At 45.4% G+C, this 24,930-nt stretch overlaps 1 protein-coding gene across 8 annotated transcripts in view; it reads left to right on the top strand.

Annotated features, from left to right (window-relative positions):
• Positions 1–24,930, top strand: part of SMPD4 (sphingomyelin phosphodiesterase 4) — a 431,863-nt gene that overhangs the window by 184,645 nt on the left and 222,288 nt on the right. For 5 of the 8 annotated variants that reach the window (XM_085636344.1, XM_085636343.1, XM_085636347.1 and 2 more), the window contains 2 exons: positions 5,916–6,005; positions 10,060–10,205. In XM_085636344.1, coding sequence (XP_085492470.1) covers positions 5,916–6,005; positions 10,060–10,205 — 236 coding nt within the window. The remainder of the gene's footprint in view (positions 1–5,915; positions 6,006–10,059; positions 10,206–24,930) is intronic. The other 3 variants (XM_085636345.1, XM_085636342.1, XM_085636341.1) reach the window with 1 other exon arrangement.

Below are 24,930 nucleotides of genomic sequence, written 5' to 3'. Positions count from 1 at the left end.
CTCTTTTTAAAGTTTATGACTATCAATGAAGATCCTATTATGCAGAATAAAAGGTTGCTTTACTTGTAGTCCTAGTTCTGCATCATAGGAGTCCTCATTACAGTCCGAAACGACTCAAAAACCTCCCCCCTCCTAGTATGGTTGGGTCCTGGAAAACAAATTTGAAATGAAATCTATCACTGATGTATCCTTTAAAAAAGAAAACTGGCTCTGTGAGGAAATTGCTTGTGCAGTGCAACATGCTTAAAGATACAGTACCCGTTTCTCACCTTTCAATGTAAGCCTATCCGGCTGCATTTTCTTCCTTCTCTCTTATATATTTTCACACCCTCTTTCAACATTAGATTTTTTTTGTGCAAACTTGAAACTGTTCTTTAAGGTTCAGCTAAGGATGTACAGGAAATAATTGAGCCACTGATAGGAAGTTACAGAGTTTGTTCGTTATTATGAAGACAGATGGACACTAACACCCTGTGGTATTTCAATGGGCAAAACATCGATGAGAAATTCTCTGGTGTCCATGCATGCAGTGGGGAGTTATTCTAGTGTTTGACTTCCATGAAGATTCTTATGACGCAGAACTAGGACTTAAACGTAAGTAATCTTTCTTTTATACCACGATGAAACTGAATTCCAACTACTTCACCAATTTATCAAAACCTCAAGGATTTCATTAACATCGCAACCACTTTTGTGATATAGAGGACACCGTGATTTTAGACTACAAAGCATCATCTGTTGTATTAATACATGTTAGTGCACTTTGTGGTACTTCTGCTGATACACACCTTCCTTTTTTCTGTTATGCAATTTCCTTTATATATTAATTTATACTAGTCTGTGGCTTCATTTTGGTGGATAGATTGCATTTTAATAGCCTAAATTTTGTTCTCTGTGACTTGTTTCTCATTTCATGTGGTCCCTGATAATTTATGTGGGTGATGAAGACAAAACCACAAAAAAGAAATTCAGGATCTCTGAAATTGGAGGTGGTGGAAACGTGGGCTGTAAGAACCAACAAAATTTGTAATATACATGGGCGTTCTTGCTCCCAGTTGAGTCACCTGTTTCTGTAATTGCCAGAGAGAAGTTATTCCTTGTTGAATCATCTCCGCCTTCGGCAGAGCTTAAGTAGAACTCAACATTGCTCTTTCTCAAAATACTTCAGTTAGTTAAACAAATACATTGTTGTCCCTAGCACAGCACGCACACAAGGACTTGTGGTGGCACTGCTACTCAAAAAATGAGAGCTGAAGCCCTTTTACTTCAGTTGCACATGTACACAGACCTAGCACCAGAATATAGCAGCTCTTCCCTATGAAAGAAACATGCCCCTAACTGAGCATAGGACTGCAGGAGAGAATGAAATCATATAGACTAACCTGGGACCTAACCTGTGGTCCAGAGATCCCTGTGGTCTGCGACGCATACTCAGGATTCCATGACTGCCAACAAAACAAAATCATTTTAACAAATTAATAACGTATATAAAGAAGCAAAATGTAAAACTGACATTTTTAAAACGTTCTGTAAATATGAAGGAATTTGAAATTGGAGACTAAAAATTGAGTTGGCATCCTCAGGACACCTCTCTCCTGGTAGGTGTTTGAGGCCTTCCTCCTCCCACAGGCTCCTGTCTGCGCCTCATCCCCGGTGGTCCAGTGGGAGAGCCTTGCTCTTCTGCTGCTCCACTTCTGTCTGCCTTTGTTGAGCCCGTTTTCTGTTGTGATGTCTTTTCCTGTCTTTACTGCTTTTTTTACTGTCTTACTGTTTTTTCACTGTAATTTATGTGCCTGATTTTGTCTGTATTCTCCTCTTTCTGCCCTTGGTTGTTTTTTGCGCCTGTGCCCTCCTTGTCATCCCTGCCTGTTCTCGCTGTCCTTTTTCCCACCGCTGCCCCCCCTCTTCCCTGCCGTTCTCGCGCCCACCTCCCAGCTGTGCTTCCCTCCCCCTGCCCTATTTAATGCTGGCCACTACGTGGGCGCACCGCTTGCGCGCCTAAGGCAAGTCCGTCAGCTCCCGACCACAGCCAGCGCCAGGAACCCTCCCATCTCCCACCATCCATCACTACGACGCAGCCACCCTCCTCGCACTCGATCCCGGAAGGAACAACTGCCAGCGGGCCATGCCGAGCACCACCCACGGACAGGTCTCTTGCCGTCACTGCCGCCATACCTGCACCACCACATGCACCCCCATTGCTACACCCCCCACCGAATGCCAACACCACCGAAGCCCTGAATTGATCCTCAACGTGCGCTCCCCGCACAGACACGCCGTAGAGATCTGGAACCTCCTCGACACCCTCTCACCAGACGTCGCCTTCTTCACAGAAACCTGGACAAACGCCTCCTCATCCCCCGACATCTCCATCGCTGACAGACACAAGATCCAGAAGAAGAACCGCCCCAACCGCCTAGGGGGAGGACTCGCCATCACACACAAGAGCTCCCTCCGACTCTCCACCACCACCACCAGCGACTCCTTCTCCACCACTGAACACCTGCACTTCCAGATCCAGACCAGCCCTAGAACCACACTTCGCAGCACCCTCGCCTACAGACCCCCCGGACCTCGTGCTCCGTTCACCACCACCATTGCCGACCTCATTGCCCCTCAGGCCATCACCTCCATGCATTACATACTCATCAGAGACCTGAACTTCCACCTCGACAACTCCAGCGACCCCCAACTCCGCCACTCTCCTGAACAACCTCTCCAACATCGGACTGAAACAGCTCGTCACCATACCTACCCACAAGGAAGGAAACACACCCTGGACCCCATCTTCGCAGGAGGTAACATCCTTTTCAGCCACACCACGCAACCCCTATGGTCAGACCACCACTGCGTACATTTCCACATTGACAAACCTACGCCGCCTAAACCTGCACCGCGCCCCCCATGAAGATACTGGAGCAACTCAACACCACCACCACCCCCCCGACCAACACCAACCTCACAGCCAAGGAACTCCACAAATGGATCTCCAACTGCGCAGACAAGCTTGCACCCCTACGTAACCCTGACAGACAGCGCCCCAAGAAGACCACATGGTTCACCGCCGATCTCCAAGAATACAGACGCACCTGCAGGCGCCTCGAGAAGAACTGGAGAAACAGCAAACATCTGAAGATCGCATTTCCAGTTCAAAGTGTTCTCATTCGGGGTCATCAAAACAGATAACATAACAGCCATGTATTATTTCCAATACCAAGGGGGCAACAAGTCCTCACAGCTTTCCAATTTAGCACACCATTTGTAAGTGGGCTCTCTGATACAACATTCACCTGTTAGTGGAGTATCTCCTGGCAGTCGACAATGACTCTGTGGCTGTGCTCAGCAGGAGGCACCAACAATTCCACTAGTGGGAACTGCACACACAAGTCCTCCTCTAATACTTCAACGTTGGGGACAACCACAAATAGCCCTCTTCACCACAGCAGAAAATGCCAAATGCCCAAACTTCGCCTCCAGGTCCCCACACCCACAATCCAAGGGCAACGCACTATGGTGACTCGAAATACTTTCTTCAAAGGAAAACATCTTGCACACATCCGAGCCAACCACTACATGGCGGACTTATGCTAAGCATGTGAATTTACAGCACTACATGCAACGAATAGATGCTTAATGGGTAAGTAACGTTTTCCTTCTCTTTCCAGCCTCAAGGATTAATGTTTGCTACTGTCTATTTACGTTTTTATTATGTTCTTATTAATGTAAAGTTAGGAAACAGAAAATGGTATTCTATTGGAATTTTTGAAGTCATGTTACCTTTTGTATTAAATTGTGTTGTTTGCTGTCTTGAACACTAAATTGATCACGTATTAGCCATTTTGTCACAGTTTTTAGTGTTCATTCTTTCTTACTGCATACATCTTTAATCAATGATCAGTTTGTATATTTTTGTATTATTTTGTAATCAATTTGGTTTTTAGTTCGCTAGACTGGAATTAATTTTGTTCTTTCTATTCTCTTTGGAGGTTCAGATAATTGTATATGTTGTTTATTTGTTTAAATACGCAATGTTTTCCTACTACTCTTACTAACAATATTTGGAAAGCATATTTAATTCATACCTTTGTTTTAAATATTCCAGTAGCGGTTCCTACTTCTGACCTGTAAGGTGTCCTAAAATATGTTGCCTATTTTCGCATTCAGTGGTTCTACTCCAGTAACCCTAGCGCAGTCACATCGGACCAATAGTACTGAGAGAGGGAATAAACCTGTCAACTTTGTCCAGTAGTCAAGGAAAGAAAGCATGCTGGCTGGTTTTACGTTCGTTTCATGCCTTCAAATCATTCAATTTCTGAGCATTCTGTGCGCTGCCTAAACAGTACATTATTATTCTACCTGTTTTGAGTTTCAAACAACTGTACTTTGGTGCTTCCCTGTTGTTTACTTACCCCTTCTAGAAAGATTATTCATTGGTGGAGTTGTAAACTGAGCAAATAGGTGCTGCTATATTTACAGTTTCAGAAAATGAGTTAAAAATTACTTGATAGGATGTAGCTAGAACGGTCGACCTCGAAGCTGGGGAACCAGGTTCGAGTCTTGTCAACGACGCTTAACATCCTGTGATTCTGGGCAAATCACTTCATCTCCCTGTGCCTAACAAAAAAAAATTAATATGCCCTTGTGTAACGAAACTGGTGCTCATGTAAAGCCCTCTGATCCCTAATATCTTCGGGTCTAGTTTGCGCTATATAAAACTCTTTAAAAAAAAATGACAAAATTGCCTATATTGTGGAGGGGTGGAGGAGTAAGTTATTGTGATAGGAGAGGCAGGCAGTCTAAAGAGAAATGTTTGGAGTAACTGTTTTATAGTCAGGTGGCCCAACCACACACCTAGGGGAAACCAGGCCCCAGAAATGGACCAGTGAGCATAAGGAGCCCATCCTCTTCCCTCTTTTATTAGCAGCACAGACATCATTCTGTGCTTCAGAGAACAGTCCTCGCAAAGTTTGTGGCAAGGAAAATGTATGTTAATACCACCCCTCTTCTCATTTGAAGCGTGCCAGACCCAAGAAAATTAACAGACCATGCCAGAAATGTGTTCGCATTGATTGTGCTGATTGGATGAGTCATCAGTACCAGTTGGAGACCGACAGAAGTAGTGTCAAAATGGTTTTGGGGTGGGGGAGGTTGCTAAGGAAACTGGCATTGGTGTTGTGGGTTTAGTTAGGGACTTGGACGTGCTGGACTGTGTGTTGGTTCTCCAACAAGGAGATTGGTCTGAAAGTCCCTATACTGTAGGTTGACCCTGACTATAGCACAAAGCTTGTGAACTGTTTCATTCCTAGGCCTACAGTTTATTCCTTTTCACAGCTGTAGCTATTACATTTCAAGCCAAGCCCCACAGCATTTGATACAAATATCCATTAACGGAGCCGTTAGGACTTCAGTTTCCGATGTGTCTTGGGGTGTGTGTATGTGTGTGTTTATCCATCCTAGAACGACACACCTTATTGGAATCCTATTTACTAAATTTAAATGTTAAACCATGGAGTAAAGCACTTCACTCGAGGGAGCCAATATCGTCCCAATATCAGATCCTGGAGAGAAAAGCCTGCAGGGTTTCTTCAGGCTTTTTTCTCCAGCTGAAACCCTTTCTCTCTAGGAAAAGAAACCTTTTAACATGAAACTTCACAGCAAATGGATTGACAGGTTCCAGCCAAATGCAGAGCTGTCCGGATCATCCTAGTTAAAGACGTCCGAAGTGGGGAGCATATATGTATGTGTGTCGGCCAGTGGATATGACTTCTATCTTATGTTGCCATATGTTGTCATTGTTCTTTTGTTTTTCTCCCATCCGTAGCCTCATTCTCAATATCTTTTTCTCTTTTGCTCTTTTTTTTTCTCCCCATTTCCTTCTCTCCCCACCCTTCCCCTGGTTTCTGTTTGTCTCTCAGCTGGAGATTCTTCACTACCGCCTCAGTGTCTCCAATGTACACCATGGTAGTCTTGGCCAGCCTGGCTACCCAGCCCTCCGTGCATACCAAGTATTACATCATTCCATTTGTGTTTTCATTTTGTTTTGTCCCATCGCTCCATCCCATGGCCTGCAGTGTGTGTACGCTCTGATCCAAACCTGCATGCAAAAGGCTTAGTCCTTTCAGAGTACTTTGGGTCTTCTTCATTACAGACATAGGAGGAAATTTGAGGGTGTTGGGGTGGCAGTGGCATTGAAGGACCCTATTTCAGGATGTGCTGTAGACAAGAATATAGGTGTGGATCAGAGATTGCTTTGTCAAGAAAACTCAGCATAAAGAGAAGTGCAGGGTCAATGGTATATCATTGAAACAAGGGAGAGCAGAACCTGTGCTGTGATCTGCATTGCGCTTAATGGTAGCTGGTCTACCTGTGCTGTGATCTGCATTGCGCTTAATGGTAGCTGGTCTGTCAAAAAGGACTTTTGCTGTTCAATCAAACTTGATGCATGAACTCTGGAATTGCAGCTGTTAGACGCAAGGCTGGTAGGTTTTTTCATACAGCTATGTGTGAATGAGATTAATTTTCCATGGCGCTTTGCACAAATCAGTGAACTTACCAGAGAGGTTCTGTCCACTTGGCACATTGATTACCATTTCATTAAGCCCTCTGTCTCAGGTCTGCACATTTGTACAAACTGATGGCTGTTGCTTAGCCTAGAAGCCGCTGAGAAAAATGGTTAGTAACCTCAAACTGGGCTTTAGGTCACCACTTTTAAAGGCGATGCAGCAACAGATTCTGTGTAATTGTCATAATTGTCATTTTATTTATGTCTGCTACTGAACGCTATTATGCTGTTGGCTGGGGTTGAAATTATTGTAACATCTGTTCTTCTGTCTTAGCTCGTACCACACACCTGTAAGGCATTGCATTGCAAGTTTGTGCTTACATAGATTCTTCTGTCACATTTATTCTCGGTTGCCACAAATGCATGAGAAGGAGAACAAAATTGTCTGCCTTTTTTCAGATTTTGGGGGAGAGGTAGCCTGCATGGTGATAATGTCAGCAGTTGCCTAAATATTTGTGCATGGTGGATGTTACTTTATGCTTGTGTGTGTTAAGGTTTTGTTCTTGTATTATTTGGCACAATGCCTAATAATATGTGAGTTGTTGTTTACAGTTTGTTTTCTGGTATGGAATAGATTAACCTTGGAAGAAGAGTAATCATTTTCCAAATCTTTTGCCAGTTATAAAGAGCAAAGGTAATGACTAACAAGATGCATAGGTTCATGTCCGTATGAGCCACTTACTGGTGGAGAAGGTATCAGTGCTGCAAGGCAGCCACAATAGCATGCACCAGTGAAACCCTCTGCCGGTACCACACTGCAGGCCAGTACTTCTTTGCCAGTTGCATAGCACCACTGTTCCTTTGGCACAACATTAGCCAGCCTATTGAGTTGAACAGTTGTGTTTTTGTGACTCTTGCATGTGAAATTAATCCATCCCTGGATCCTGTTGTCCTTTTTTTTTTTCTGCTTGCTGCTCTCGGATTGTTCTCTTCTACTGAACCATCTGGCTGTTTTACTATGGACCTCTGCTTGGCTATGCGATGCAAGCACTCATGACTGCTATAGTGCTGTATGTTCCTGATTCTCTAATGACTGCAGAATCTTATTGCCTTGGTTTGCTTTAGCTTTGCTTTGCTAGTGACTACATGATCTCAATTTTCCAGTGACTGTTATGAGCTTTGCATCTCTTTGCATCGACCTAGTGCAGCTCTTATACTGTTCTCTATTGCAATAGACCACACAATTCTAACACTGCTGTATTGTTTATCAGTGGTTCCAACGCTGGTGCAGATTGCCATAAGTTTCTGTCAGTTTTCAGTCCTTCCTCTTGAAATCTATGGATATGGCTTTGATGGCTCCTGAAAATACTTGTGGGTGGATTAGATGAATTGGTATTGAACTGCCTGCTTTAAAGTGCTTTCTGGATATGAGTTGAGCCTGCTTCACTTCTGCCTAGACCTTTTGTCTACCTTTTCCTTATGCTTGCTTCCAATGAAATTTTAATGATTGTTTTGCATTTTTACATTTACTGAAATTGTTGCAGATTTTTCAGACTTTGCTCTATCTGCTTGTGGAATAGGACCTACTACCGCCTTTCTTGCTCGGTTTGAATTTAAAGCGTCAGGATTGCCCTGTGTCTGTCATTTACAAAGCCCATGGCTGAGCCTATGCCTTAGATTGCCCAGATTAAAGTTATTGACCAACACACTGCTCGCTTGGATAGTACGTATTGTAAACTCACACCTTTTGAAAACAGAGTTTTCTCCTGATATTAATCCGCTATTTCCACGAGTTACATATTTTGTAGGCCCCCAGTGTTTAGAAGAGAACTATCCTTTCGGAGATGCAGTGTAGGCTCACAGCTTTAACTGGGTCAGTAAGAAAAGTTCAAACCGCCTCACACCTTGGACAAAGGAGATTGGCTTCACATTATACCGACTGGACATTCATGCACCATACTCATTGACGGAAACAGATTTGATATATCTGGTGGTTTGGAGTACCAGTCCCTTTTTTAATTTTTTTATCCAGTCCTTGTTCTCAGCTAGCTCAATCTACATACTTTAGCTTTTTTTAAATCATGATTCCAATATCTAATAAGATTTCTGTTCCCTGTAACTCAACTTTACCTACATTGCACTTTAATTTGTACATCCGTGGGTGTAAACCACACAAACACAAAACTGCTATCAATCCCTGCTATTCAGTTTCCTTCCTCCATCCACCGCTTTTTCAAATCAACTTTCAACTTCTTCAGAAATTGTTTTTTTTTTTTGCTACCTTTATAAGTTTCTCCTTCCCAGCACTTTTGGAGGTAATCAGACCTGCATACTCTAAAGTATTCAATTATTTGATACCATTAACACTTTGTAGAACTAGAAGAGGTTTAATTTTAAAGAAGTATTCAGTCTGTCTGAATAACATGCATAGCCATACTAATGGTTCTGCTGTTTGAGGCCCGTTTCTGATAACTTACTTGAGCTTTTTGACTATGTACCCATAGAGGGTTTTCTCCTTAACAGATGGTAAAAGTATTATTCAGCTTATGCTTATATTATAGTCTGTACCGTTGCTGATTTCTGTTAAGAACAAAGATTGCGTAGGCTCGTCCATTAAAAGTAAACTGTCATGAAATTTTTAACTAATTACTTCTACATATAAACTATTTCTCAGATTGCACCGATCCTTCATAATCCAATAGTAGATCGGTCTATTTGGTTGTAGAGATCTTTTAGACTTAACTCTCTAGCCACAAACTGACTTCTATCTCGTTTCTTCCCAACGCTTTAAACCCACAATATAGGCAGCAGCCCTATATCTAGTCTCTAACCCTCCATCTTACACAATTGTTTCTGTACACTAACCGTAGACAGGACTATGTCTCGGGATGCACATATTTTACTGGCCCACACCACAGACAATTCAGTTGTGTCTTGTTTCAGATATTTTACATGCTTACAATTCAGACGGCATCAGCGCAACTTAGCATGCAAAGTTTTTTAATTTTCTTACTTTGGGTAGTAGTGCCCCACAGGATACACTGACCTTACATGCCTCCATGTTTGATAGTAGAGGTCCCAATCACGTTGTACAAATTTAACAGACCAGCACCCTAGAGGTAAGAGCTGTTCTTTTGCTAACAAAGATGCTTTTAACAGGTGTCTTAGGCAACAGAGTTATCCCTTGTATTGATTTTTGTTTTTGTTAATGAAATAGATGCAGTACACGCAGACATAGGTTGTTGTTCAGAAGGCTGCTCAAATCCATTTAATTACACTAGCAACGAGTGTGGAAACTCTACTCTGTACTTCTTCACTGTAATGTTGTAATTAGAGTGTATGTAAGAAAAACAGAGTAGTTATTTGAACATTATCCCACATATTTACTACACTGACAATTCCCATTACCTACGTCAAATTTACTTTAATTACCGCTAATTTTTCCTCTTTGCTTTGCTGACCTCGAAGACTAAAGAGCTACTTTAGTATGGTGCAGAGATACTAATAACTCTAACTGAGAAATATGTATTCTCCCCGTTTTCCAACTCTACCACCAGGAATCCTTCAACCCTACTGAGGAGCATGTGTTGGTTGTGCGCCTGCTTGTGAAGCATCTTCACGCCTTCACTAACAGCTTGAAACCAGAGCCAGTTTCGCCATCAGCTCATTCTCAAACAACCAGCCCTCTTGAAGAGTTTAAGAGGTAAATATTAGGAAGTGGAGTGGCATAGAAGGAAAATAAGTTTAACACAGATAAATATAGTTTACCTGTTTCAAGTGCATGCATGTTAAGTATATTTGTATTTGAGAATTGGAGCCTGTCAGGTGATTATATGGACAATTGAAGGAGTGCATTTCTAAATGAAAAAAAGAAATTAAATTGGGTGCTTTTGAGAAAATGAACGTTTAGAGCTCACAAGAAGAATTATGCATATGGAGTGGAACCATTGAAAATTGAATTATCGAACTGTTGCTTTTGGAAAGTGCTGCAAAGGATAGTGATGGTCAACAGAAAATAAGTTAGCGTACAAATACTTAAAACAAAATATATACATATTACTTTTATTAAATTATACAAAAAAGCCAAATCTACTGATATCGATTGGAAACAAACATTGACACTACCTTTGGGTTACAGAGGTCCCTCTCAAACATAGGAAAGATAAGTTAAATAGGTCGATAGTCATATTGCACCTTTCGAAGTATAAACTCGATGTATTTAGCATAAATGAATGAATGAATGAAATAGGTATTTATAGAGCGCAGCGTTCACTCCAAGGAGCATCTTGGCGCTATGTGACAGAGACTGAGGGGAAGATAGGAGGGAAAAAGGGGAAAGTGCAGAAAGGATGAATGCAGAGGGATCAGATTAGTGCTAAGATTTCCTGATCTGAGGTGCTGAAGATCCAAGATTTTAATAGCTTTCTGAACATGGGCTCGTTGTTGGTGTGTCTTAGCTGGGTGGGCAGGTGATTCCAAGCTTTTGCTCCTAGTGTGGCTATGGTTTTTCCTCCTCAGGGTTTCAGTTTGAAGTGGGGGTTGATGAGCAAGCTCTCATTGGAAGACCGCAAAGTTCGTTTAGTTTTGTACGGTCTAAGATGATTTCTCATATAGTGTGGCCCACTACCAGTGGTGGCTTTATAGGTGATGGTTAGGATCTTGAATAAGATCCTTTTATGAATTGGTAGCCAGTGGAGGGTTTTTAGGGCATCAGTCGAGGATGACCGTTTGGGGAGACCTAGTACCAGCCTGGCGGCGGCATTTTGAATCACCTGTAATCGTTTTATCACCATTTTAAAGGGGGTAATGTGCTTTTTTGAGTGACATAGGAAAATTGCCCTGTATGAGTCTCATTCAGTCATGAATGTAGAATAGTCCCGCAGCAGGGACCCCAGAACACTTCTTTATATGAATATATATATATTTTTTTTTATAAATCTTTTTATTAACAAAGGCTCAAGAAATCACATCACATAAATACTGTGTCATGAGTGCATTAACTGTCATGTATGGAGAATCATAACCAATACATTCTCGGTACAGGCAGGCCCGCCCGCCCGCCCGTTGACCCTCATCATTGTACTATTCCACCTCCCACAACCCTCTGTATCGCCTCCACGGCATCCACACCCTTTCCCATTTCTTAACACACCCCCTACTCTTATACACAGTTTCTTCTGCTCTCTGGCACCAATCAAGATCACGTTTCCATTCCTCAATCTGTGGGGGTACCGGGGTCCCCCAGTTCCTGGCAATATTACGCTTTGCCACCCCGCTGACAATTCCATCCATATACCCACATATCTGGACCAAGTTGCACCGCCTCAGATCATCAGGAGGAGCCATTTTGGATCTAGTGGAACAGGCTCGCCCACCACTTCTGACATGACTTCCGTCACCTTTAGCCAGGATATGAAAACCTCAGGACATTCCCATTGTATGTGTATGAAGGTACCTTCCTCGCTGCACCCCCTAGCGCACTGCGCGGAAGCTGCCCGACCCCAGGAGTACAGCTGAGTACGAGGGTAGTAAGTGCGTTGAAGGATCTTGAGCTGCACCAATCTAAATCTAATGTGCATGGCCACCTCCCTAGGGCTTTTGAGCGCCTCCTGCCAATCCTCATCATCCAGAGCCCCCAAGTCGCCAGCACAGGCCTCCCTAAGAGCGACTAAGGGATCCGGGAGATTGTTAATTAGTTTGCGGTAAATCGTGGAGGTGGGTTTCCCCCGTATGGGGTCCAGCAGTAGCCTGTCTTCAAGGGGAGAGTAGTCTGGGATGGAAACCCCCTGTTTTATGTGAGTGCGTAGGGCGTGTAGAAGCCGTAGATGTGTGTATCGCTGCGAGTCATGCATATCATACTCCTTCTGCAGATAATCAAACAAGCGGGGAGAGTCCCCCTTCCACACATCTCCCAAATATTCAATCCCAATCATATGCCAGCCCCTGAACCTCGACAGAGTTGCCACCTCCTTGAGGGGATCACCCGTCCAAAGCGAGGTTTTGCCCATCAACCTCCCAGCCCAGTAATTTGTTTGCGTCCATCCAACATTGGACCACCACTTTAGTATGCTCCGGCCAGTCCGGGCATGTTTGCAGGGAGTACAAAAGGGATTCACAATTGCCCTGCAGCATCGTTGCTCTATCCACTCTGTAGGCTGGCTCATCCATCCCTACGTATACCCAGTCGTTTATCACCTGCAGCTGGGAGGCCCAATAGTACAACCTCACATCCGGAACTGCAATCCCTCCATCAAAGGCTCCCCTATGTAGCTTACGTAATGCTACTCCCGGCGCCCCACCCGCCCACAGCAAAGTCCGCACTTCTGTGCTATGCGTTTGAAAATAGTCTGTGGTATCCGAAAGGGAGTGTTCTGTAGTATATAGAGAAGCCGTGGTAGCATCAACATCTTAAATAGAGCCGCCTGTCCCATTAGAGAGAGTGGGAGCGAGCGCCAGTAGCTCACATCGGCAGTTAGATGACTCATCTGGGGCCCCAAGTTTCGTGTCAGGAATTCTTTCTGGTCCCTGGTAATGTAGATCCCCAAGTACATAAAACCCCCCACCACCACCGGGGCCGCGCACCGCCGCGGGACCCTAGGGGGGGACCCGAGAGATGAAAGATCACTGACTTTGACCAATTAATATTGTAACCCGAATAGCTACAGAACAACTAAAAAATATGAAGAACTCACGCTATGGAATAGTACTGCCGTGCCAGATATAGTACAATATCGTCCGCGTACAGGGAAATACGCTCCTCCCAATCTTCCAGCGCCCTCAGTCCCCAAATCTCAGGATCTCTCCTGACCTAATGATCCAGAGGCTCCAAAGCCAGGGCAAACAGGAGCGGGGAAAGGGGGCACCCCTGTCGAGTGCCCCTCCGAAGCTTAAAAGATCTAGATATGGCCCCATTAACCCGCACTCGCGCCGTAGGCCCTTCTTATAGGAATCTGACCCAGCTACAAAAGGAAGGACCAAATGCCAGCCACTGCAGGACCATAAATAGATATGGCCCCTTAATACTATCGAAAGCCATGGCGGCGTCCAACGACATCAGTGCCGTCTGCTGAGAAATGTTACCACTGGTCATATGCAGCACCCCATAAAGCCTCCGCAGATTGTGTCTAGTGCTCCTCCCTGGCATAAACCCTGACTGGTCCACATGCACCAGGTCCTTAATTACCGACGGCACCCTGTCCGCCAGCACCTTTGCCAGGACCTTGGCTTCAACATTGATAAGGGAGATGTATGTATGTATGTATGTATGTATAAAATATTTATAGAGCGCACTGCAACCCTACGGGCATCCTGGCGCTAAAGACATCATGAAGGGGAGAGAAAGGAGGGGGGGGGGGGGCAGGGGATTATATTCTGGGAAACAGCCAGGTTTTAAGCTGCCCACGGAAAAGTGTCAGATCCTGAGCCTGTCGTAGCTCCAAAGGGAGACTATTCCATAGTCGAGCAGGATAGGAACTAAATGGATCGTCCGGCTTACTATCGTGGCTGCAATTTGGTCCGCTGGTAGATGCCCCTCCTCTCGCGCTTCCAGTAACATGTCTAAGAGCGGGGAGAGTATGATTGCTGCCTGCTTCTTCTAGATTTCTACCGAGAGCCCATTAGGCCCGGACGCCGTGCCCGACCGTAGCGAACCCAATGCTTTCCCCAGCTCTTCTACCGCAGGGTCCGCCTCCAGAACGTCATAGGCCTCGGAGGGCACCATTGGCAAGTTGAAGTCCTTGAGAAATTCCTCACAGTCTGTTTCTGACCTTGTGCTAACCGGGGCATAGGCGCGTTCGAAGTGTGTCGCAAAGGCCTCCGCAATGTCGGCACTGGTGGACTACAGCACTCCGTCAGCATCTCTTGATACCCACCACCAAAGACCTGTCTGTCACACCTCTCCAGTCACGCTAGGAGTTTAAGGGCCTTATCCCTGACATCATATAGACGGTGTTGGGTGGATAGCGTGTATGCCGTGCCTCACCTTCCACAAGGGCCCGCAGATCCAGCGCCTCTGCACAGGATGTCAGCTCAGCTGTGCTTTCCATCTGACTGATCTCTTGCTCAATTTGTCTGCACTGCAAGGTCTCTTCCTTTATTTGTGCCCCAATTAACGCCTGTGCCTGGCCCCTCAGTACCGTCTTGTACGCTTCCCAGAGCATGACCTGCGATTGTACCATCTCCTTATGTTCTTTAAAGCACAGCTCGGAGCCCTCCAGAAGCTTATCGCCAATCTCGCAGTCTCCATTGGTCTATCCGTGGGAAGGCTGCCCTGTCGATAATCGGGCCGTTAAGAGTGACGCATACCGGTGCATGGTCCGAGATCCCCCGCGCCATGTGATGGGCATTAGAGAAGTCCCCCACTCTGTTCGTGTGAGTGAACAGATGGTCCAGTCTAGAGTAGGATCCGTGTCTGGCCGAGTAAAAGGCGCATAGTGCCTCAGTGAAGGGTTATGGGCCCGCCATAGGTCCATCAGGCCCAGCGCCCCAATGAAGTCTGCAAGGCCACATTCCCCTTGTGTGCCCGATCGAGAGCCTGACCTATCCATTTACGGGTTCATTACTGCATTTATGTCACCCCCAAGAAGAAGGGTGCCCAAGGGAAGGTACATTATTAATTAACTAAGCTGTGGAAGGACCACCGAGTGAAGTCCCGGCAGCACGTAGCAGGAGCCAAAGACCAACAAGTGCCCCTCCCACCTTCCCGCTGCCGCAGCAGATCACCCTACAGAGTCCGTCCAAGTGCCCTAATCACCAGGGACAGCGTTTTACGTACTAGGATACCCACTCCCCGGGCCCCTGACGTAAACCCAGAGTGTACTACCATTTTATAGCCGAATCGATCTAGAGCTCTACATCTGCTTCCCTGCAGGTGCGACTCCTGTATAAGGACGACATCCGGGGAGTGCCTCGTAAGGTACTTCAGCACCAGCTTACGCTTGATCTTGTTGCCCAGCCCGTTCACGTTCCAGGACCAGAACTTCACAGTGGCCGGATCACCCATCAGTACTGTATCGCGCTGTTAGCAAAGGGGCCCCCCCGTTTTCTACCATATTCTCCGCGACCACCCTCATTCTCTGTTGGATATAGAAGTCTCAAGCATTAATACCCCCCCTGTAAACAGAAACAAACAACAATCCAAACTCCCCCCTCCTTACATCCCTGCTTGGTGAGTCCCCAACCTCCCACTACCCAGATTCGCAGAGTGCCTGTCGCCCACAGAAAACCCAAACACCCATTCATGTGGGGGCCGTGGTCTAGCCTCCAGCGTGAAGAGAAAACTGTCTGCTGACCGGAGTTTTCAGCCTCATAACTATGCCCCGCCAAGCCTACTCATACGGACTTCTCCCCGCGTCTGCGCCTACCCACTAAACAGGTTAACAGACACTTATGCCGTGCTTATGTCCCACCAGCAAGAGTCCAAAGTTCATGCTCCAGAGTCCGGGTGCCACCGTGGATTTCCCCCTGTCTATGGAGGCATCGCCCTCCCCCACCCAGAGCCATGACTCCGTCTTAGCTCCCAAGAGGGTGCCACAAAGATTACTCATCTGTCCATAGTTGACGATTCTAGCCGTTGGGCGTGATCCCAGCTTCCTGGCCCAACTCCTGTCCATCCCTGTCCGTCGTAGATCGCCTGTGCCCTCCTTTGTGGCTCACGGTGCGCCAGCTCTCCAGCCAGTCGCTTGCCTCCTCCGGCCTGTCGAAGAAGTACGCCTTTCCATTGTCCAGGATTTTTAGTTGGGCCAGGAAGAGCATCATGTATTTCACACCCTGGTCTCTAAGGGCTCGTTTCACCCCATTGAACGAGCACCGCTGGAGTTGCACATGCAGCGTGAAGTCGGGAAAGAACCGGATCGTAGCATTCTCATGCCTGAGGTCGCCATGCATCCGCGCTGCCTGCAGTATGGCGTCCCGGTCCCTGAAGTTCAGGATCAGGGCAATGATGGTGCGCGGGGGGCCCCCGGCCAGGGCTTATACCCCAGCGCCATGTGGGCCCGCTTTATCGAGAAAAACTGCGAGAGACGTTTCGCCTTTAGATGATTCAGGATTAGATCTTCCAGAAAGAGGTCCACAGCTGGCCCCTCCACGCCTTCTGGCACCCCCACCGCCCGGATATTGTTGCGCTTGGCACTTCCCGCTTGGTCTTCGAGCTGGGTGTAGATGTCCGCCTGATTCTTAGTGAGAGTTATCACCTGCTCCTCCAGACATTTCATTTTGGCTTGGACGCACCCTATGTCCGCCTCTGCCGTGGCCACCTTTTCAGACATCTTGCGGAAGTCAGCCCGCAGGAGATTCACTTCTTTGGTGACCGAGTCGAGTTTCGGCTCCAGTGTGCCTTTCAATTCACAAATTGCCCTCATGATGTCTTTGAGGGTCGGATCCAGGCCCTGATCACCTCCATCTTCATGTAATTCCCTTCCGACCACTCCCTCGTCGCGCCCCATGGCAACCGTATATTTATCTATGTGGTTAGCCTGCCCGGGCCCCTGCCCCTTGGTGCGGCCCGTGACACAGGTTGTAGAGAAGAGGGCGCGCTCCCCCCATACCCCCACCCCCCCCCCTCCCCCCCCCGGGCATGGCTAGCTCCGCTGCGCCTGACCCCCATCTAGGGATGAGGAGGGGGTCCTTGACTGGGCCTTCCCACTGGTGCTGACAGTATTCAGGTGGGACTGCGGCTCGGCCTCCCAAGGTACATCGCCGGTGCAACTGCGCAGAGCTGGGGCCAACCACTCTAATGGGACGGCTGTGTGCTCCTACACCAACAGTCTTACAATCTGGCCGATGCACTGCCAGCCGCCGCACTCTGCCGAGAGCCGAGGTCTCACAACAGCAGGGGGCACTTCTCCAAACACCAAACGAAAGGACGGGAGGGACGGGACACGGTCCACCTCCCCAGTATGCACCAACACCTCCGGGCCGACTCAGACTCCCCCGCATTGGCCTCCGCTCCAGCGGACGGGCGGCCTATTGCACTGGAAATGACTCCGGGTGCGAGTGGCAATCTACCCTCATTCTCTCCATCAGAATTGCAGTGGCAGCTCCGCCAGCGGCCTCTGTGGGGTTGCCATCTTGCCGGCACTCGTCTCCGTCGTTCGATCGGTCCGCAGCTCCACAACCACCGATCGCCACCAGATTTGTAGCGATTTCCAGACCGCTTACCACTCAGAGACAGCTTTCAAAGGCAGGATTATGTCAGATTTTAGGGGCTATTTCGCAGATTGCTAGCTCAGCTCGCTCAGCCTGCGGCCATCTTCCGCAGCTGCTAGCCACGCCCCCCTATATGAATATTTTTGACATTGGAGGTAGCCACCTCAACGTAGAACTGTCTGGTGATACCTCCATAAATCCAGGACAGGCAAGCTTTAACTGAATTTTCTCTGTAGAAAGCAGCAGTGATATAACTATAATTATGAATTGTATTGCAGCATTTAATGTGGGAAATGCCTTACAATAACAACACTGACCTAAAAGCCCTACAATGAAGGGAAAGCTCCCTGTCCGGTCCAAAGTGCATCAGCTGCACTTAACATACACTGTTTCTTTGAGTACTGGCAGTTTGTCTCACAGGCTCAGTTCTATTTTCCGGCTCGTACTGACTGCATCTCAGAGCACTTCAGAGCTGTTGTACCTCTAATTTTCTAATGGCTTTTCTTCAGTAATTCATTATTAAAAACAAACTTCACTCACCGTTTTCTCAAGGTTTAAAGACTTTCCCTGTAATTTTGTCAACTTGGGGGTTTTTTGTTTCCCTTCATTATGTCTTCACTATTTGTGAAGTGTCCCAAATGTGGGAGAAAGAAGGCTTTTTCAGACTCCCATAATGTGTGCACGGTCTGTCTGCCATCCTACCACATTGTAAAAGACCCTCATCATTGCCAAACAATGCTTAAAAGAGCTCTGAAGAATGGGGAAGAAATTCGCCCTTGTGGAAAATTGGAAAAATTCAGAGCTGGAAAAAAAGAAAAAACTGAGGAAAAAGGACTAGGCCAAAAGCTTCCAGGGAGATGTTGCTTTGGTATCTATTCTAAGATCAGAAATCTGCGGCTGAAAGTCTCTATCAAATGAAAAAGTAACTTACCTCCAGTAACGCCCTATGTGGTAAAGCCTCTATTTAGTTGCAGATTCCTTACCAGCCCACCCACCCTCCCTACTCTGCGAACTGATTTCCAAGCACAGAGCTGTTCGCTTTTCAGGAACCTAGTTCCACACACCGTTGTCCGTGTTCTTTGTGGCTCCACGCTTCTGGAGTAGAAAGTAGCGAAAAGCGCGGTGGGGTGGCGCCTATATAGGCACAGCCCATGTCACTTCTGGCGTGGACAACGCCACGTGGAGCCGAACTACATCACTTACCTGCGCGCAGGGGGACTTTTCACAAAACATTTCTGGATCCAGTCTGATGCCTGGGGAATATTTTAAGGTTAGGAATCTGTGGCTAGATTGAGTCTTTACCAGATAAGACATTACCGAAGACAAGTAACTTGTTCTTTTAGTAACACAGACTTCAATATCAGTAATTATGGAGGCGCTGCAACCCTGATCATCACCTAAGCCAATACTGTCATTGTCCCAGGTTTCATGGAACTCAAAGGAAAAAAACAGCTAATTTAAAATTGGCTATACCACGTCTCCTGAAGAAGTACAAATCTGCTCAACAATATCCTGTCTATCTCCGACAAGAACCAAAGCCAGATTCTGTGATTGTTTCTGCAGTCTGGAAGAAACATCTGTCTGCACCAGAAACATTGGTCCCTCCAAAGACAGAGAGTAAGAGAATAAATGCTCTGCATAGAAAGGTTGGGGTTCTGCAAATGTTACACTGAGATCAAAAAGTGATTAGCTCTTCTGGGCATATATGATAGGGCCTAATGGAAATATCTACTCGCCTATGCTGATAATCTTTCAAGGGATATAATGGTCATTCTCATTCTGTAGAATAACGAGACTTTTTAGAAGTTCTAAACAAGGGATAAATAGTCTCCAATCAGGTCATCAGTGCTACCATAGATACTGCAGGTTTAGTGGCAACAACATACTGTCAATGCATTTCATTAAGGCACTCATCTTGACTTTGAGTATCTGTCCTTACAGATGAAAATCAATTAAAAATTATAAATCTCACTTTCTCAGGACCTGTTCTCGTCCGTCCTCACACTGACAAAGAAATGGAAAAGATGAAAAAGGAGTCTGAGACGTTAAAATCAGAGAGTTTGAATGAAAAGAAACTGTTTTACTGTTCCCAACATAGATGCAGAGATTCTGGACAAAATCTAAGACCGAGGGTTCTATCCCTTCAGTGGTCCTACTATCATCCGTGTTGGAAACAATAAGTACAATGCCAACAGTCCCATCATATGCGAAGGTCTGTTCGCGGCAGATGTCAACAGACACAACAATCTTACCAAGATTCCACTACAGGAAAATCAAGACCCTTAGACAATAATAACAGGCAATTAACAGAAAAACTCCATCCTCTCTGTTCACCTCTCCAGTGGAAGGAAGTGCACTAAGACACCTGGAAGATTGGAAGCAGATTACCGCAGACAAATGGGTCTTAAAAATTATTCATAAAGGCTAGAACATTCAATTCAAGTCTTCGCCTCCCACTATTCCACTGAAAAAAGCCCCTCACCATCAACTACTTCACCTTCTGGTGGAAATGACCTCTTTTCTCCAAAAACAAGCAATGGAGCCGCTTCCTTTCCCACATCAAGAGAAAAGGTATTTAGTCAAGATATTTTTTGGTCTCCTAAAAAAGGCACAACGAAAGAGTTTAGACCCATCCTCGCTGTGGGACAAGTCAGCAAAAACATTAAAAAAAAAAAAATGCTCTCTTTGCATCATATTTATCCACAACTATTCAAGGGAGACTGGATGTGCTCTGTCGATCTTTGGGATGCTTACTTCCACATCCTAATAGTAAAAAAGCACAGAAAATGTTTGTTTCCTTGTTGGAAAAACACATTACTAATAAAAAGGTACTGCCATTCAGCCTCAAATCTGCACCAAAAACTTTCTCCAAATACATGGTAGTAGTTGAAGCTTTCCTTCACAGAAATGTTTTTGTCTACCCAAACTTGATTGATTGATAAAGGCTCACACTGCAAATCACGTACAAAAAGACTTCAAATTCACTATAGATTTGTTAGGCCTTCTAGGTCTTTGTGGAATCCTGGAAAATTCATGACATCTCCAGTACAAATTATTGATTATCTAATCTACTCTAAATACCACCAAAGGAGAAGTGTGTACTGTTTCTCAGAAATGGCACCAATTACTACTCAAAACAAATCCATCGGTAAGGTAGATTTTTTTTCTCTACTGGGATCAATGGCCTTGTGCCTCTTTCTGGCCCCCAATGCTTGTCTCAACATGAGACCACTACAGCAGTGCTTAAAAGACCCATGTTCTCGACACAAAGGGGATTTGGAGGACAAACTGATCTTAATGCAAGTAGCTCGTCGGTCACTTCAGTGGTAGCTCAACAAACACAATCCGCTCAAAGAAGTCTCCTTTCATTAAGTTCTACCTACTCAGACCATTGTGACCGACACCTCTCTGACCGGAAGGGGAGCGCATCTGAATGATCTAACGATTCAAGATCAGTGGTCTCCAAAACAACAGCTATATCACATTAACATCATCAAGCTAAAAGCAGTGCACTTAGCTCTCAGGGCATTTCTCCCAGCTCTAACTTCAGAGTACTAGTACAGATGCAAAACACTGCCTTTGTGTACTATTTAAACGGAAAGGGAGGAACGAGATCAGACTCTATAATTGCAAGCACAGACGATTTGGCGTGGACTCGTAGCCAGCAGTTTCTTTCCCCAAACGATTTATCTGCCAGGTCTTCAAAAACTAGCAAGCCGTTTTACTCAGCCGATGTTTCTACAAAAAAAACGAGTGAGAACTCAATAACACTTTCTCTCACCTCATCTTCAAAGGTTGAGGTTATCCAGAAATAGATTTTATTTGCCTTGCCACTGCACAAAAGGCAACCCACCAAGGCTACGGATCTAGAATCTGGGATCTCCATTCAAAGGGCAATGCTCCTTTGATGTGGCCCAACAAATTTCTGTACACATGTCCTCCAATACCACTTTGTCTGTCGGTGATCATAAAACTCAAACAATAGTACTCAACCATGATCCTGATAGCTCCAGAGTGGCAATGGTGGTATCTAGAGCTAATTCATCTATCCCTCACACCTCCCAGGAGACTGCCATGCAACCACAACCTTCTGTCCAGAATGGGAGGCAAAGTTTTCCATCCCAAAGCATAATTCCAGAATTTGGCAGCACGGCTCCTGAGGTCAATTAATTTTTTTATTTTATTTAGTATGGGCATTTATGTTTGCCTGAGAACTATATGCAGATACTCAAAGAAGCTAACAGACCATCCACCAGAAGTTCTAATGATTTCAAATGGACGGGATTTGTAATTTGGGATCTTGCTAAGAAGTACGAACCACTCTTATGTCAAGAAATTGCCAGTCTTTCTAATTTAGTACAGTTATCAAACTCGAAACTGCACTTTTCATCAATAAAAGTGCTTTTGGTTGCTATAACAGCTTATTATCAAGTCACACACCAAAGGTCTTACTTCTTCACCCCAGTCATCAAAGACTCCCTGGAAAGACTAAAGAAGGTTTATCCACCAACCAAAAGACCTGCTTTTTCATGGGAGTTAAATCTTGTTCTTTCCAAACTTAGGACTCCTCCTTTTGAGCCTATTCATAAAGCCACATTGCTGCACCTCTGGTGGACGTTGTCTATTTAGTTGCAGTTACATCCGCTAGAAGGGTTAGTGAGTTGCAGGCCTCATCTTCCTTAACAGAACCATATTTGACATTCCATCACAACACAGTAGTTCTGAGAAGACAGCCAGGTTTCTTGCCTAAAGTAGTGCCATATTTCATTATAATGCACAAATTAAAGAGCCCTACTCTATCACGTGGACTGTCTAGGCCACTTTCTTTTGAACAAAGCAAAAACAATGTTTTTTATAGAACCCTCGTCCACCAGGTTTCCCTTGGGTGGCCTGCTTCATTATTGGGTTCCTGCACCTTCCTCTGCAGAACGGGGCGTGCTGCGACCTATGAGGCTACATGGGGCTCTGAATAATATCAGAGTATATGGAAGAATATAGGAGTTGCGGAGTGTTCTGTTAAAAATACCTGGGCGGTAGCAGCAGTTACTTTAATATATGCCCCAGTCGGTATGGTTAAAATCTTGGAAAGAAAAAGTGGGAAGTTCAGAGGGGTACTGTGGCCCTAACTTCCTCCTTTGATCTGGTCTACATGTTTCTGTCACCCTTCCCTGTAGCTTTTGTCTGGACCGGAAATCTCATTCCCCGAGTCCAACTACTTACACACTTATACAAAATGTCAGTTGCATTCCAGTCACGCACCATGCATACCAATAAATATTTTCAACTACTTGGTGTCTGAGCCACTGTATTTAAAATTATAAAACAAAAGTTAGCCTGAATGGTCCCAGGACACTGTGAAGATCTGTGTGCCCAAACCTCCGGCATAGTGCTAACACACCTTAATGATGCTGTTAATTCTAGCCATTAGCTTGATCTCTATGCCGAGTCGAGCCCGTGAGAATATGAGTTTAATGTTGGGTTCGTCTGGTTGGGGCTGTGTTCTGTAATTGAGTGAACACCTCTAAAATTCACACATGATGTTGCCCTTGTGATCATCCACTCACATATATCACACAATGTGCATGCAACACAGAACATACATGTAGTGGCACTTAATAGTGCTCCAGAGGTCCATAGATGCGAGGCGTGCCTGTAGTCACACACTGCATCTGTATATAAAAAATGGAGAGGAAAGCTTTTAGCGGGAGGGTCCTTTTATGTCCTCCTAGAATCAGAACCTGTGCAGCCGTGTCATACTTACGTCTTCAAGGTCCCCGCCTGGCCCATTGATTTATAATACCGTCATCCGTGCCTGCATCTTAGTATACTAGCTCATTCTCTGAGCTTTTAAATGATTAGCCCGGGGTCTGTGGTGCCTACCTGTTGAAGTGTGACACGAGGGATGCTGGGTACCAGACAGCTGGACTGCGTGCCCAGCAAAATGGAGGATCTATGTGGAACCACTTCCTGGAGTGTGTTCTTGTCTTTAACGTTTACTGGTTTTGTCAACCTTTCATTAGTTTCAATTACTAATAGAGGAGTTTATCACAGAACTCTGCGCCTCCCACTTGGCCTTAGGTGAATCACCGAAAATTGATATGATAATTACAGATCAGGTCGAAACCTGATCCGCTGTTTTCAAAAGGCTATGAATCAATTAAAGAAAAAGGTACTTTAACTTGATTGAATATAGAGGATATTGTGAAAAATTAAAAAATGTAATATAACAAATTTAAAATAGTCAACTAAACCTTAAACACTGTACTGGAGGATTGGTGGAGGGTTGCCTCAGGTGTCCAGTGTAACCGACGGTGTACATTGTAGCCCAAGGTGTAAATTGCCCCAAGGTATGTTATCGTTGAGACCCACTACATTTTCCAGGAGTCTTCTTTTGCAGTTCATGGTCTCCGGTACATGTTCCAGGGCCAGCACTGGTAATCTGTCACCTTGTGTCCCATCTCAGTGAAGTGTGTGGACATCTTACTTGTGTTTCTCCCACATCTAAGATTACTCCTGTGTTCTTCGATCCATATCTTAACTTTACGGGTCGTCATGCCTATGTATCTGGGTATTGTTCCCCAGATTGATTGTTTTTGTGGTCTTTGTCAGGGGTTAGACATTGCATCTACTACATGGGTGGTGTCCCACTTCTCGCTTGCGTTCCCCTGGTGTCTGTCTACTCTCAGATACCTTCTTAAGTGGTCTTGTATGGACCAACAAGTCCCTTAGGCTTCTTCCCCTCCTATGTCAGAACATTGATTTGGGCAAGTTTAGGGGGCCACTATTCAAGATGCCCCAACTCTTGTTGATTATTTTGCTGACCTTGTCAGATGCGATGTTAAATGTTGTGATGCAGATCAGGCGTTCCTCTGTCTGTTTCTGTGGAATATGATCCAGAAGGGCATCCCTGTTTACATTGTTCCGTGCTCTCTTCATAGCTTTTTGAACCACTTTATACAGATATTTCCTAGCTTTGAACTTGGCATCCAGACTTGCTGCTTATGTCTTCTAATCGCTGGTGTCAATGCAATTGCACCTAATCCTTAAAATCGACCAAAAGGGAGACTCTCCCTCAGGTGACGAGGGTGGAAGCTGTCGTATTGTAGCAAGCAGTTACGTGCTGTTGGTTTTTCATGAATTATCGTTTTGATTTTACCTTGTTCTACCCTAATTTTCGGGTCTAATACCACCATCTCTGTGGGACCCATGGAGTAGGTGAACTTCCGAAACTCATTCTGGGTATTAAGCCAAGTAATGAAGCGGACTGCTTTGGTGTCTTTACT

The sequence above is a fragment of the Triturus cristatus genome, chromosome 11 (assembly GCF_964204655.1).
Source record: "Triturus cristatus chromosome 11, aTriCri1.1, whole genome shotgun sequence".
Classification (NCBI taxonomy): Eukaryota; Metazoa; Chordata; class Amphibia; order Caudata; family Salamandridae; genus Triturus; species Triturus cristatus.
The sequence above is the reverse complement of the archived record's forward strand: the minus strand, read 5'-3'. Positions and strand labels throughout refer to the sequence as shown.